Source organism: Oncorhynchus keta, chromosome 34 (genome assembly GCF_023373465.1).
Source record: "Oncorhynchus keta strain PuntledgeMale-10-30-2019 chromosome 34, Oket_V2, whole genome shotgun sequence".
NCBI lineage: Eukaryota > Metazoa > Chordata > Actinopteri > Salmoniformes > Salmonidae > Oncorhynchus > Oncorhynchus keta.
The window spans coordinates 44482596-44498104 of NC_068454.1; the positions used below are offsets into that span (position 1 = coordinate 44482596).

The 15509-nt window shown below is 41.0% G+C and overlaps 1 protein-coding gene across 3 annotated transcripts in view; it reads right to left on the bottom strand.

Moving 5' to 3' along the window:
* Nucleotides 1-580: 580 nt before the first annotated feature.
* Nucleotides 581-15509, bottom strand: part of LOC118367561 (E3 ubiquitin-protein ligase HECW2-like) — a 66506-nt gene continuing 51577 nt past the window's right edge. For all 3 annotated transcript variants that reach the window (XM_052493931.1, XM_052493932.1, XM_052493930.1), the window contains exons 26-30: nt 10646-10792; nt 9309-9423; nt 8951-9036; nt 8305-8417; nt 581-2686 (exon numbers count right to left, since the gene is read on the bottom strand). In XM_052493931.1, coding sequence (XP_052349891.1) covers nt 2575-2686; nt 8305-8417; nt 8951-9036; nt 9309-9423; nt 10646-10792 — 573 coding nt within the window. In that variant the 3' untranslated portion in view covers nt 581-2574. The remainder of the gene's footprint in view (nt 2687-8304; nt 8418-8950; nt 9037-9308; nt 9424-10645; nt 10793-15509) is intronic.

Here is a 15509-nt window from a genome sequence, read left to right on the forward strand (position 1 = left end):
CTCCATCCTCTAATATATCGTCACGACAAGTGAACACTTGAATGTAACAAAACAATTTCCCTTAAAGCGTGCTGGCACAGTTCTTCAGTAACACTCGTCATAACCTGTCACATAAACAACAATGCCTGTTATAACATTTCATAGTTAGTGAACCCATACACAATGGGACACAAAACATAGAGATATATTTGACGTATCCCTCGTCATGTCTTTGGACGTATTTATAACAGTGCTACGAACACATTATAGCAACATACCCTAAAGTACTGGCTCCTCCCGCTATTTTCTCCACATCGATTGCGATATCCTCATGCAAAATCTAATAAGGACAAACTTGGGTTGCACTATTTCGGCATGCAAATATCGAGCTATAACACAACACCATCTAGGGGTTCCGGACTCAGTGCAGCTCACAGAGTTGCTGAGATGGACCCTGCATGCAGTATCGAGCCAGGCTGAGATATGAAGGCTGCCTCCACAGTGCATCACAGTGGGGCTTCTATTACTATCTACTCTAGCCCGAGTTGTCTGTTTAGCTCACATAGACCTCTGTACAGTAGTGTGTGCACCCCATAGAAAATGTGTGTGTGTGTGTGTGTGTGTGTGTGTGTGTGTGTGTGTGTGTGTGTGTGTGTGTGTGTGTGTGTGTGTGTGTGTGTGTGTGTGTGTGTGTGTGTGTGTGTGTGTGTAAATAAATCCTTTGGGTAGGGGTTATGCACTGAGAAGTCCAAAACCAGGATGAAAACATGCTTTCAAGAAATCGTAAGCATCTGTGTTGGTGTGTAGTGTATGCCCCATGCTTAAAAATGCTTCTCTAGCTGTGTGGATGGTACTGAAGTACCCATATATGATGTGCTGCCCTCTTGTGTTTGCATCCTGGAACTGTTTTGGAATACACTTAAAGCTAGAATCCTTAATTGAAAGAATAACAAAGTGGCACCCCGCCTCTGTTTTGGTAGAAAGCTGAGGGTTGGGCCTGGAGAAATGTAAACCCTCTCAAATTCATAGACAGAGCTATGGATGCAAGGACTGACCATCCATGATATAAAAAGTACAGTTTTAACCATGTTTTGAGGCTATACAGTTTGTTTACATGCACATTGTTTACAATCATTGGAGTAAAACAAGTTTATATTTTGGGTTCTGATGGGGTACAACTGTTGAACTAAGTTCATTATGCATTTATAAGTTATATTCTTCAAGAATCAATGGGTATATATCATTCATTTATAGGTCCAAAAATAGATGTAGGAAGCAACTAAGGATTCTAGCTTTAAACGTTTTTTTTTTTTTGTGTGTGACACAGATAAACCTTTTGAATGTAATTTTGAACAACCAAATAGACAATACAAAGTCTCTCGTTACAACTGAGTTTTCAGTCGTGACCCAATAGGAAATGGACGCATCCCTTCGTAAAACAATGAGTAAAAGTGTCTCTCATATCTCTCATAACAAGGCACATGTCCGATGCCACAGTCTCGGCTTCCATATTCCTCAATCAACCACAGTCATCAATTGTATGAGCTACACTTCGTGCGGCTCTGGTGTTTCTTCTTCTTTGAAGGCTCCTCAGTCTTCCTACTACGGCAAGCTGGAGATTCATACAGGTTCATACACAGGTTCACTCTTTTGTGATACATTCATCAGTAAGTACACTGAATGGGAGAAAATTACATCAGTGAGAAATAAAGCCTTTTGTTTGGCAATGTCTCAATGTGTATGTGTATGTGTATGTGTGTGTGTGTGTGCACATGCATGTGGAGCTACATGCATCTATGAGAAAGTGCATCTCATCTATTTGGAAAAAGAGTGACCCTACAATTGTATCCGTATGTAAGTGTGTGTCAGTTTTAAAGCCTTGCTCATGTAGTCTAACATAAGGTAAGTGCAGTGTGTTTTGGAGTATGACAATGCCTTTGGTGCCCCTTAGGAGCTCTGACATACAATTGAATCCCTTCAGAAATGATAACGGTCTTACTCATGAGGGTCATCTTGAAAGTGTGTGTGTTAGAAGCGTGTGTATGTTCGAAGCCAAGGCATTAGTTCATTATGTATTATAGTGTGCATAGTCTACAGCCCCAGAGTAGAAAATGAAACAGTTCTGAGGTCCAGAACACGAGGTCACTCCAGGAGGAAGCATAGGGGATTAGGATAAGGTTTCTCTGGGCTTGAAGTGCAGGCTGAACCCCTGGAGGAAGGAGGAGGACTGGAGATACAGTAACCAAGGCCATTAAACTGATAAGAGATAAAGCACAAGTGTGGTGGTTGTACGCAGGAATCGAATGGAGGGCATCAGTGTAAGTAAAAGAACAGTAACGTTATTCCAGGAAGTATGGGCTCATGGAGCAGGGAGGTATAGCAAAGCCAGGGGGTCAAATTGGGATTATCTTGTTGGTGAAATTGTCCCAAAGGTTGTTGTTTTTTCTCCACAATGATAATTTCTTGTAGATGTCTATTCAGTCTCCATTGTGTACTGTGAGTCCTGTCTCGCCTCAAGCTAAGGTGGTGGGATTTCCTATCCACCATTGTTCTTACCCAATTCAACCCCTGGCTGTGTCGGACATTTTGGAGAGGTTACTCCAGGCCAAAGGTGCTGGTTTCCTCCACAGCCGTCAGCATTTTCTCGTAGAGCATGGAGAACGACGGGTACGGCGGGAGGTCCAGACGGTTAAAGCATGTGTGGGCCCTGTAGAGAGACAGATCCATAGTGAGGAGTAAACTGACAGAATATGCACGCACGCACCCACGCATGTACAATGTGCATGATATACATTCTACTTTATATGTGCAACAGTGGCGGTCGGTGCCATTTAAGATGAGGACGCCATTTAATTGTTTTACTAGCATGGCCTTATTTTTATTACAGCATATTGGATGACTGTCATTCATATTCCATTCACCTAACTCAATGCAGCATCGATAGATCTAGGCTACTACATGACACTCAAATTTCCCAATACCCATCATGAGGTTGCTACAACCTAGCTTATAAATTAAAGTTTACAACTTAGGTGCACAGGTTGAGAGAATTCTTAGTAATCAAGGTGACAGACAGTAACACATTCAATACCGTCATGCACACTCTTGCCTGTATCTAGCTGATCTAGGGTGTAATCATTAGTCCAACAGTTGCAAATGAGAGTTTCTATTGGACAAATTCAGGTATGTTTATCCCCGTTTCCTTCTGTTTGCTTCCATTTAAGAATCATTGTTCAACAGAATCAGCGGAATGAATACAAATCAAATCAACATTTTATTTGTCACATGTGCCGAATACAAACCTTAACCAACAATGCAGTTGAAGAAATAGAGTTAATAAAATATTTACTAAATATAGTTTTAAAAAATTTAATCAATCAATAGGTAACACAAGAAATGTACATAACAATAACGAGGCTGTACACAGGGGGTACCTGTACCGAGTCAATGTACGGGGGTACAGGTTAATAGAGGTCATTTGTAAAGAGACTATGCATAGATAGTAAACAGTGAGTAGCAGCAGTGTAAAACAAACGCGGTAAAGCAACCATGCTCTCGATGGTGCAGCTGTAGAACTTTGAAGATCTGGGGACGCATACCAAATCTTTTCAGTCTCCTGATGGGGAAAAGATTTTGTCATGCCCTGTTCACAACTGTCTTGGTGTGTTTGGACCGATAGTTTGTTGATGATGTGGACACCAAGGAACTTGAAACTCTCATCCCGATCCACTTTAGTCCCGTCGATGTTAATGGGGGCCTGTATGGTCCTCCTTTTCCTATAGTCCACTATCAGCTCCTTTGTCTTGCTCACATTGAAAGGTTGTTGTCCAGGCACCTCACTGCCAGGTCTCTGACCTCCCTATAGTCTGTCTCATCAATGTCGGTGATCAGGCCAATCACTGTTGTGTCGTCAGCAGACTTATTGTGTTGGAGTCGTGCTTGGCCACGCAGTCATGGGTGAACAGGGAGTACAGGAGGGGACTAAGCACGCACCTCTGAGGGGCCCCAGTATTGAGGATCAGTGTGGCAGATATGTGGTTGCCTGCCCTTACCATCTGGGGGCGGCATGTCAGGAAGTCCAGGATCCAGTTGCAGAGGGAGGTGTTTAGTCCCAGGGTCCTTAGCTTAGTGATGAGCTTTGTGGGCACTGTGGAGTTGAATGCTGAGCTGTAGTCAATTTACAGCATTCTCACGCAGGTGTTCCTTTTGTCCAGGTGGGAAAGGGCAGTGTGGAGTGCGATTGAGATTGCATCTCTGGATCTGTTGGGGCGGTATGCGAATTGGAGTGGGTCTAGGATTTCTGGCATGATGGTGTTGATGGGGTGGCAGGGTAGCCTAGTGGTTAGAGCATTGGACTAGTAACTGGAAGGTTGCAAGTTCAAATCCACGAGCTGACAAGGTACAAACCTGTCATTCTGCCCCTGAACAGGCAGTTAACCCACTGTTCCTAGGCTGTCATTGAAAATAAGAATTTGTTCTTAACTGACTTGCCTAGTTAAATAAAAATATGTTTTATAAAATGTGAGCCATGACCAGCTTTTCAAAGCACTTCATGTCAACCGACGTGAGTACTATGGGGCAATAATCATTTAGGCAGGTTACTTTCGCCATCTTGGGCACAGGGTCTGTTTGAAACAGAGACCGGTTGAAAATGTCAGTGAAGACACTTGCCAGTTGGTCCGTGCATGCTTTGAGTACACGTCCTGGTAATCTGTCTGTCCCTGCGGCTTTGTGAATGTTGACCTGTTTAAAGGTCTTGCTCACATCAGCTACGGAGAGTGTTCACACAGTCATCCGGAACAGCTGGTGCTCTCATGCATGTTTCAGTGTTGTTTGCCTCAAAGCGAGCATAAAAAGGCATTTACCTCATCTGGTAGGCTCGCGTCACTTGGCAGCACGTGGCTGGGTTTCCCTTTGTAGTCCTTAACAGTTTGCAAACCCTGTCACATCCGATGAGCATCAGAGGCGGTGTAGTAGGATTCAATCTTAGTCCTGTATTGACGCTTTGCCTGTTTGATGGTTCGTCTGAGGGCATAGCAATATTTCCCATAAGCGCCCGGATTAGTGTCCCGCTCCTTGAAAGCGGAAACTCTAGCCTTTAGCTCGGTGAGGTTGTTGCCTGTAATCCATGGCTTCTGGTTGGAAAATGTACGTACCGTCACTGTGGGTAACGACAAGTCCATGCACTACATCCCAGAACATATTCAGTCTGTGCTAACAAAACAGTCCTGTAGGGTAGCATCCGGGTCATCGGACCACTTCTGTATTGAGCAAGTCACTTGTACTTCCTGCTTTAGTTTTTCCTTGTAAGCAGCAATCAGGAGGATATAATTATGGTCATATTTGTCAAATGGAGGGCGAGGGAGAGCTATGTATGCATCTCTGTGTGTGGAGGAAAGGTGGTCTAGAGTGTTTTTTCCTCTGGTTACACATGACATGCTGGTAGAAATTGGGTAAAATGGATTTAAGTTTGCCTGTACTTCTGGATGAGCATTTTTCCTGTTTGCTGATGGCTTTATACAGCTTGTTGAGTGTGGTCTTCGTGCCAGCATTGGTTTTTGGTGGTAAATAGACGGCTACGAATAATATAGATGTGAACTCTCTTGGTAGACAGCTTATCATGACATATTTTACCTCAGGCGAGCAATACCTTGAGACTTCCTCAATATTAGACATTGTGCACCAGCAGTTTTTGACAAATGGACACACACCCTCTTGACAAAGCAGTATAGCCTTTGCATCGGACTCATTAAAGAAATACAGATGAAGTCGGAAGTTCACATACACCTTAGGAAAATACATATAAACTAAGTTTTTCACAATTCCTCACATCTAATCCTAGTAAAAATTCCCTGTCTTAGGTCAGTTCGGATCACCAGTTTATTTTAAGAATGTGAAATGTCAGAATAATAGTAGAGAGAATTATTTGGAAGACCTATTTGCGACCAAGCTTCAACTTCCTGACTGGTGTCTTGAGATGTTGCATCAATATATCTGCATAATTTTCCTACCTCATGATGCAATCTATTTTGCGAAGTGCACGAGTCCCTCCTGCAGCAAAGCACCCCCACAACATGATGCTGCCACCCCCGTGCTTCACGGTTGGGATGGTGTTCTTCTGCAAGCCTCACCCTTTTTTCCTCCAAACATAACGATGATCAAAATGGCCAAATAGTTATGTTTCTGTTTCATCAGATCAAAGGACATTTCTCAAAAAAGTACGCTCTTTGTCCACATGTGCAGTTGCAAACTGTAGTCTGGCTTTTTTAATGGCTGTTATTGTTCCTTGCTGAGCGGCCTTTCAGGTTATGTCAATATAGGACTTGTTTTACTGTGGATATAGATACTTAACTACCTGTTTCCTCCAGCATCTTCACAAGGTCCTTTGCTGGGATTGATTTGCACTTTTCACACCAAAGTACATTCATCTCTAGGAGACAGAACGCGTCTCCTTCCTGAGCGGTATGCCGTCTGCGTGGTCCCATGGTGTTTATACTTGCATGCTATTGTTTGTACAGATGAACATTGTACCTTTAGGCATTTAGAAATTGCTCCCAACAATGAACCAGACCTGTGGAGTCTACAATTTTCTTTCTGTCTTGGCTGAATTCTTTAGATTTTTCATGATGTCAAGCAAAGAGGCACTGAGTTTGAAGGTAGGCCTTGAAATACATCCACAGGTACACCTCCAATTGACTCAAATGATGTCATTTAGCCTATCAGAAGCTTCTAAAGCCATGGCATAATTTTCTGGAATTTCCCACGCTGTTTAAATGCACAGACAACTTAGTGTATGTAAACTACTGACCCACTGGAATTGTGATACAGTGAATTAATTATAAGTGAAATAATCTGTCTGTAAACAATTGTTGGAAAAATTACTTGTGTCATACACAAAGTAGATGTCCTAACTGACTTGCCAAAACTATAGTTTGTTAACAAGAAGTTTGTGGAGTGGTTGAAAAACCAGGTTTAATGACTCCAACCTAAGTGTATGTAAACTTCTGACATCAACTGTACATCTTCATCCAGATTGAGGTGAGTAATCACTGTTCTGATGTCTAGAAGCTCTTTTTGGTCATAAGAGGTGGTAGCAACAATGGTGGCAGTAACATTATGTACAAAATGAGTTACAACAAATGCTAAATAAATAAATACATAGCACAGTTGGTTAGGAGCCTGTAAAACGTCAGCCATCCCCTCCTGCTCCATTGTCTTGTTGTACTCCTAATTCCACGCAAACACAGTTCACTTTCATAGTAGCCACATACAGCATGATCACTTTGCTTGTTGTAATTCATTCTCGCAACTATGCACTCTCCCCTCTCACCTTTTCCCTTCACTTGTGGACTTCAGTGCACAACACATTAGCTGTCTGTGACCAGGCAAATAAAAGCTTTCCAAGCCCAACATTCATATCATCACCGCTGCACACAACCTACATCATTGTCACCATCTCATGTCATTGTCAACATTGCTCATAGAACTAAACGCATTTGTAAACCCGCTACAATCATGCTGTACAGTGTACAGTCAGCAAGCACTTCAGCAGTTACACCTGTGCGCCCAATGGCAATAAATTAATAAAAACAATGCTTACCTTGACTTGGAAGCATTCCAGTGTTTGATAGCAATATCCAGCTAGCTAACATACTCTAGCATTCCTCTGTTTGAGCAAGCAAAACTGGCTAGCTAGCTAAGTAAGTGAAAAAATAGGAAACATAGCTAGCTCTCCCTCTTGCTTTAATTTGTTCAAAACTGTTAAACTCTTGTATTTTTCTCTCTTTGAGTCAACTACTCACCACATTTTATGCACTGCAGTGCTAGCTAGCTGTAGCTTATGCTTTCAGTATTAGATTCATTCTCTGATCCTTTGATTGTGTGGACAAAATGTCAGTTCATGCTGCAAGAGCTATGACAGGTTGGAAGATGTCCTCCGGAAGTTGTCATAATTAGTACCATGAGCCTCCAATGTTTTGCATTAGCTGTCCTCCGGCTACACCATGGTGGTTCCCTACAAAGTGCTGTAGACCTTTATTGCAAAACAGTGTGTTTTAATCAATTATTTGGTTACGTGAATATATTTAGTATAGTTTTATCTAAAAATGATAGTTTTTCTAACAGTGAAACTGTTTTAATTTGTATTAAATTCACTGAGTATGGTCCTCCTTTTCCTCCTCTGAGGAGCTTCCACTGATGTGCGCACACACATCACATACACACAAACCTATAGTACACACAGGATAGTGACAGAAGCAGAACATGTTGAATAGCTCACACAAACAGGTAGGCAAATATACAGACAGACAGACGGGTGTACTGTACCTGGGCAAGGAGGTGATTTTGCCCCACTTCTCCACACAGAACCTGCGTGGTCCATTGCTACCTCTGAGGGAGGCAAAGCCCTCATAGGGAATACTGGAGGTGCCTGTCACAAACTAGGGAGAAATAAACAATGTCAACTATCCAATTTTAGGTAACAATATTTTTACAGCACCAAATATGGGCTCCCGAGTGGCGCAGGCTAGAGGCATCTAGCATCTCAGTGCTAGAAGTGTCACTACAGACCCTGGTTCGATTCCAGGCAGTATCACAACCGGCCGTGATTGTGAGTCCCATAGGGCGGTGCACAATTGGCCCAGCGTCCGGGTTAGGGTTTGGCTGGGGTAGGCGGTGATTGTAATTAAGAATTTGCTCTTAACTGACTTGCCTAATTAAATACAGGTTAAATCAATAATAAGCAGGTATTTACATGCAATTATATACATTTTGCACAAAAATGACTTCTTGTCACTAGGATTTTAATTGTACCAGGAAGCACCAATTTTAAGCAAGTAATTTCACATTCAATACCAAATAAATACCAGTGGTAACAGAGCTGTAAAATAAAGAGCTATTGTAAGTTAAGACTGGGGAGCTTAGCCTTTCCTAAGTATCAAACTCTGTTGGAGTTTCCCCTGAAAAGTAGTACCTGCAGCAGTCTCAATTTCTGCTCATTGTTGAACCTCTCCACTGCCGCCCAGAACCAGCGGATTACTATGTGGTTGTCATGGTACCCTGGGGAGAAAGATGGAAGGCATCTCAGTCAGCCGTAGATCAAAATAAGCCTCCTGTTCTTAAAAGTAGCTTTCATGTCCAGTCAAAAGTGTTGCCCCTGCACTTGTTTGTAAACTGGGTGGGTTGTGCAGGGCCAAGCAGTAACAGCTGATTCCACTAAATCAAAGTTATGATCTCATCTTTGATTAGTAGAATTATGGGTGTTACTACTTGGCTGGAGCAAAAGCATGCCCCCACAGCGTCTGACTGACCACCACTGCTCCCGTCTCTACCTCCTCTGTACTCTGTGTTGTTCCTCCAGTCTGCCAGGTCGATCTCTGCAGTGCCAGCGATCACCAGCTCCAGCTCCCGGGCATCAAACACAGATACCAGCCGCACATCCACCACCTAACCAATACATGTCACAATACTAACGTATTATCTATTACAGAGACATTCCCACCTGGCCAATACATATTGCAACACTGATACACCCCTAAGAAATTTAGAGTAACCACATGGAATGTTAATGGCCTGCATGATTATCCATTTGATTATATCTATTTAAGATACATTACCACCTGCTGCATCATTATCTATTACCCAATACACATACTGTACATTACCACCTGACCAATACATACTGTATGTATCACAACGTAACAGTGCATCATTATCTATTGCAGATACAATACCACTTGACCAATACATGTCAGAATGATGGACCATTGTTGGTGTGTGTGATGTCATAGGGCCCTGTGTTTTGTACAATCATGTCACATGACCTAGATTTGAACCTTTATTTAAAGCTTTTTCATCAAACTGTCCCATTCTCTTTTTATTTCAAATGGTCCAGCACCATCCTCAGACAATTTCTTTCATTTTTTGTGAAACAAATTCCAGGATAAGGCTTTAAAATACAGGATAAAAATCATGCTACAGTGAGCTCCATAAGTATTGGGACAGTGACAATTTGTGTTGTTGTTTTGGCTCTGTACTCCAGCACTTTGGATTTGAAAAGATACAATGACTATGAAGTGCAGACTGTCAGCTTCAATTTGACTGTATTCTTATCCATTTTGCATGAACCATTTAGAAATTACAGCACTTTTTGTACATAGTCCCTCCTATTTTAGGGGACCAAAGGCATTGTGACAAATTCACTTATGTATGTATTAAAGTAGTCAAAAGTTATGTATTTGGTCCCATATTCATAGCCCGCAATCAAGCTTGTGACCTTACACATTTGTTGGATTTGCTGTTTCTTTTGGTTGTGTTTCAGATTATCTTGTGCCCAACGGTAAATAAGAGTCACTTTTATTGTAAATAAGAATAGTACATGTTTCAAAACACTTCTGACTAATAATGAGTGAGAAAGTTAGATGCACGAATATCATACCCCGCAAAAAAATGCTAATCTCCCCTGTTACTGTAATGGTGAGCGGTTAACATGTCTTGGGGGTTTATTTGTGCAGCTGTAACAGTCGGCACTTTAACTTCATAGTCATTGCGTCATTTCAAATCCAAAGTGCTGGAGTACAGAGCTAAAACAACAAAAAATGTGTCAGTGTCCCAATACTTTTTGGAGCTCACTTTATGTCACAAGATTGCACAAAACACAGGGCCCTACCTCATAGAAGCCTCGCACCAGGCTCTCCGTCTGCTGAGCCACACCCCGTTCGATGCGCCACTTAACCATACGCTCGATGTACTCCTTCTTATTCTTCTCTGACACTGGAATACCTGCCCCGCCTGGCTTCAGCTCTCTCTCTGTGATCTAAAAGGCCGTAGAGATTGATACACAACATGGGTGAAACTTAGTCTGGGTACCAGTCTTTTTTAGCTAGCATTCCACTTCTTGACGCTTCTATCATTTGCCAAAGAGACTGGCCTTTCTTCAATCTTCCAATATGAACATTCTATCGTTAATGAGCGAGGAGATCCGAGGATTTGATCTTGACTCGAAAACCCTCACAGCTGTCCTCAAATCACAAAGGTTGTGCAAATATTAGAACTCTATCACTCTTTGTTCTCCACATGTCTGTTGGCAGTTGGTTGCTAAGCAACCAATTTTAGTTGTCCAGAGTTAAACCAGTCTGTCAAAGGTTGATAGCGCACATCTAAAATCTCAAACTAAATACGTACTGCAATTCCAACCACAAAACATTTTATACAACAACTTGCTAGAGCTAAATGTTGGTTTTTGACTTTTATACAGATGTTGGATGTTAACTTGATTACTCTTGTCGCTGAGAATTTTCCTGTTGTTTCAAGAAATTCAAATGAGCCTCGTGATTCCTTGAAAATGAACATCAAAATAATATATTTCGCTCACTCAGGCCTAGGTCCCCTAACCGACTTGCCAAAACTATAGTTTGTTAACAATACATTTATGGAGTGGTTGTCAAACAAGTTTTAATGACTCCAACCTAAATGTATGTAAACATCTGACTTCAAATGTAAGTATCCCATGATCTCAGTATATATGCACCTGTTCTGAAAGGCCCCACAGTCTGCAACACCTCTAAGCAAGGGGCACCACCAAGCAGGCAGCACCATGAAGATCTCCAAACAGGTCAGGGACAAAGTTGTGGAGAAGTACAGATCAGGGTTGGGTTATAAATAAATATCCAAAACTTTGAACGGAGAACCATTAAATCCGTTATTAAAAAATGGAAAGAATATGGCACCACAACAAACTTGCCAAAGGGACGGCCGCCCACCAAAACTCACAGACCAGGCAAAGAGGGGGTTAACCAGAGAGGCAACAAAGTTACCGAAGATAACCATGAAGGAGCTGCAAATCTCCACCGCGGAGATTGGAGTATCTGTCCATAGGACCACTTTAAGCTGTACACTTCACAGAGCTGGGCTTTACGGAAGAGTGGCCAGAAAAAAAGCCATTGCTTAACCTCTCTTGGGTAGAGGGCAGTATTTTCACGTCCGGATGAAAAGTGTGCCCAAAGTTAACTGCCTGTTACTCAGGCCCAGAAGCTAGGATATGCATATATTGGTAGATATGGATAGAAAACACTCTAACGTTTCTAACACTGTTAAGTTAACCCTCGGAGTGTGGTTTCAGGAAAATAACCTCACACTCAACGTCAACAAAACTAAGGAGATGATTGTGGACTTCAGGAAACAGCAGAGGGAACACCCCCCTATCCACATCGATGGAACAGTAGTGGAGAGGGTAGTAAGTTTTAAGTTCCTCGGCATACGCATCACAGACAAACTGAATTGGTCCACTCACAAAGACAGCATCATGAAGAGGGCGCAGCAGGAGGAGGCTGCGCCCTGAGGCACCTCAGGAGGCTGAAGAAATTTGGCTTGTCACCAAAAGCACTCACAAACTTCTACAGATGCACAATCGAGAGCATTCTGGCGGGCTGTATCACCGCCTGGTACGGCAACTGCTCCGCCTACAACCGTAAGGCTCTCCAGAGAGTAGTGAGGTCTGCACAACGCATCACCGGGGGCAAACTACCTGCCCTCCAGGACACCTACACCACTCGGTGTTACAGGAAGGCCATAAAGATCATCAAGGACAACAACCACCCGAGCCACTGCCTGTTCACCCCGCTATCATCCAGAAGGCGAGGTCAGTACAGGTGCATCAAAGCTGGGACCGAGAGACTGAAAAACAGCTTCTATCCCAAAGGCATCAGACTGTTAAACAGCCACCACTAACATTGAGTGGCTGCTGCCAACACACTGACTCAACTCCAGCCACTTTAATAATGGGAATTGATGGGAAATTATGTAAAATATATCACTAGCCACTTTAAACAATGCTACCTAATATAATGTTTACATACCCTACATTATTCATCTCATATGTATACGTATATACTGTACTCTATATCATCTACTGCATCTTTATGTAATACATGTATCACTAGCCACTTTAACTATGCCACTTTGTTTACATACTCATCTCATATGTTTATACTGTACTCGATACCATCTACTGTATCTTGCCTATGCCGCTCTGTACCATCACTCATTCATATATATTTATGTACATATTCTTTATCCCCTTATACACACAAGTGTAAGACAGTAGTTTTGGAATTGTTAGTTAGATTACTTGTTGGTTATTACTGCATTGTCGGAACTAGAAGCACAAGCATTTCGCTACACTCGCATTAACATCTGCTAACCATGTGTATGTGACAAATCAAATTTGATTTGAATCCAAGTGGTGTGTAAATAGGGGTGCTAATTTGCATTCGTGTAAAGTACTTAAGTAAAAATACTTTAAAGTACTACTTGAGTAGTTTTTGGAGGTATCTGTAGTTTACTATTTATATTTTGGGCAACTTTTACTTTATTACATTGCTATAGAAAATAAAAGTACTTTTTACTCCCTACATTTTCCATGACATTCAAAAGTACTCATTACATTTTGAATGCTTAACAGGACAAGAAGATTGTCCAATTCACACACTTATCAAGAGAATATCCCTGGTCGTCCCTACTGCCTCTGATCTGGCGGACTTACTAAACACAAATGCATCTTTTGTAAATTATGTCTGTGTGTAGGGGTGTACCCCTGACTATTCGTACATTTTAAAACAAGAAAATGGTGCCGCCTGCTTTGCTTAATATAACTCATTTGAAATTATTTATAAATTTACTTTTGATACTGAAGTATATTTAGAACCAAATACTTTTACTCAAGTAGTATTTTACTGGATGACTTCCAATTGTACTTGAGTAACTTTCTATTAATAAAAAGGCATCTATAATTTTACTCAAGTATGACAATTGGGTATTTTTTACACCGCTGCTAATTTTGTCCCAACATGTTTAAATAGAATGATATGGGAAAGCTCTGCCTTCCTGGTGCTTTTCTCCACAGTAACGTTTTAACAGTGTTTAATATTTATTTTGGGGTGAACCTTCTTTTTAGTGATTCTGTTCTGCTGATAGTTACTACAGGGTTTTTGAGTCTACGAAGGCAGTAGGATCAGTCCAACTGTTGTTTAATTCTGAATTATATCGATTTTAAAATAGTTGTTAATCACTGTTGTTTCTAATTAACGCATTTGTATATCTTTTAAAATTATAACTAGTTTGGCATGTATTTGCGTTGCGAGTGCTGTGGGGTTTGCCATTAAGTAGTGTGCTTTATTTGAGCTTAGTAGTTGTTGTAGTTGTTGGCTCTCTTCAAAAGTAAAAGATCATATATTCCTGTTTAAGTTTTTTTAGAGTACTTTCTTCTTAAGATAGAAATTCAAATGAAAGAGAAATAAATCACTAACTCAGATGTAACTTTTGCAGAGTATGAGATTATCATTTCCCTATGTTCGCCTTAAAAGCATCCAAAATTATATCGAAGGTTGGCTTTTCTCTGTCCTCTATGTCTACATTTGTAATGGTTTTTATTTTTTTCATTTAAATATTTAATACATTTTGGGTCTTGAAGATGTACTCTGTTCATTCTCCATATTCTGTCGCTAATTGTATTTTCTGTTGATGTAATTAAGCATGAGATACAGGTGAATGATTTGATATGTCAAGGATTTTATAACCAGTAAATTATTGTGTGCATTTTTGTAAGAAGCAAAAACGTAGTAAATTCTTGAATAGTCCTTCTATAATAGCTTTTCAATAAATATTGTTTTGTATTTGGGAATCATAATCTCCAGGTGTCCTGTAAATTATTTGTAGAGATGACATTTTTCCGCATCACTGGAGGCTCAATGAAAACGTATTTATTGCGACATCTGTCAAACTTATTGAATGTGTGATTTAGTGTTGCCTGCTAAAATAATAGTTCATGTCTGGATTTGATTTAATATAGCTTGAATTCTATCTATAATTAACAGATTTGACATTTGATTTGCATTCGCCTTCAACACACAATTTCAACAGTAGAACTATATCTGCGAAATAACGATTGTACTGCAGAAATATTTAATATATAAAAATGCAGTAGTTAAACTACGAACCTACGAAACAAAAATATCCTCCAGGAGTGAAGACGTGCGCTTCACTTTAAGAGCCGAGGTGGAGGTACAGGGTTTGAAGGACAACTATGAGAGCCAATGGAATTAAGAGTTCTGATGACAAGCTATTTTGAAAACATTTCGTTGTTGGTCAAGGGGTCGTGAAACGTTCATGCAGAATTAAATGAACAGAATTACATTTACATTTACATTTAAGTCATTTAGCAGACGCTCTTATCTAGAGCGACTTACAAATTGGATTATACAGATTTAAATCAAATAGTATCGATTCATGTACAAAAATAGCACTCACTTCTGTCATCATGAAGTGCTCTGAGAGGCTAGGATCATATCACCTCCACTTTACCTGACACCCTAGAACCAATGCAATTTACATACTGCCCCAATAGCTCCACGGATGATGCAATCGCCATCGTACTGCACACTGCCCTATCCCATCTGGACAAGAGGAAGACCTACATAAGAATTATGTTCATTGACTACAGTTCAGCCTTAAAACACCATAGCCATACCCTCCAA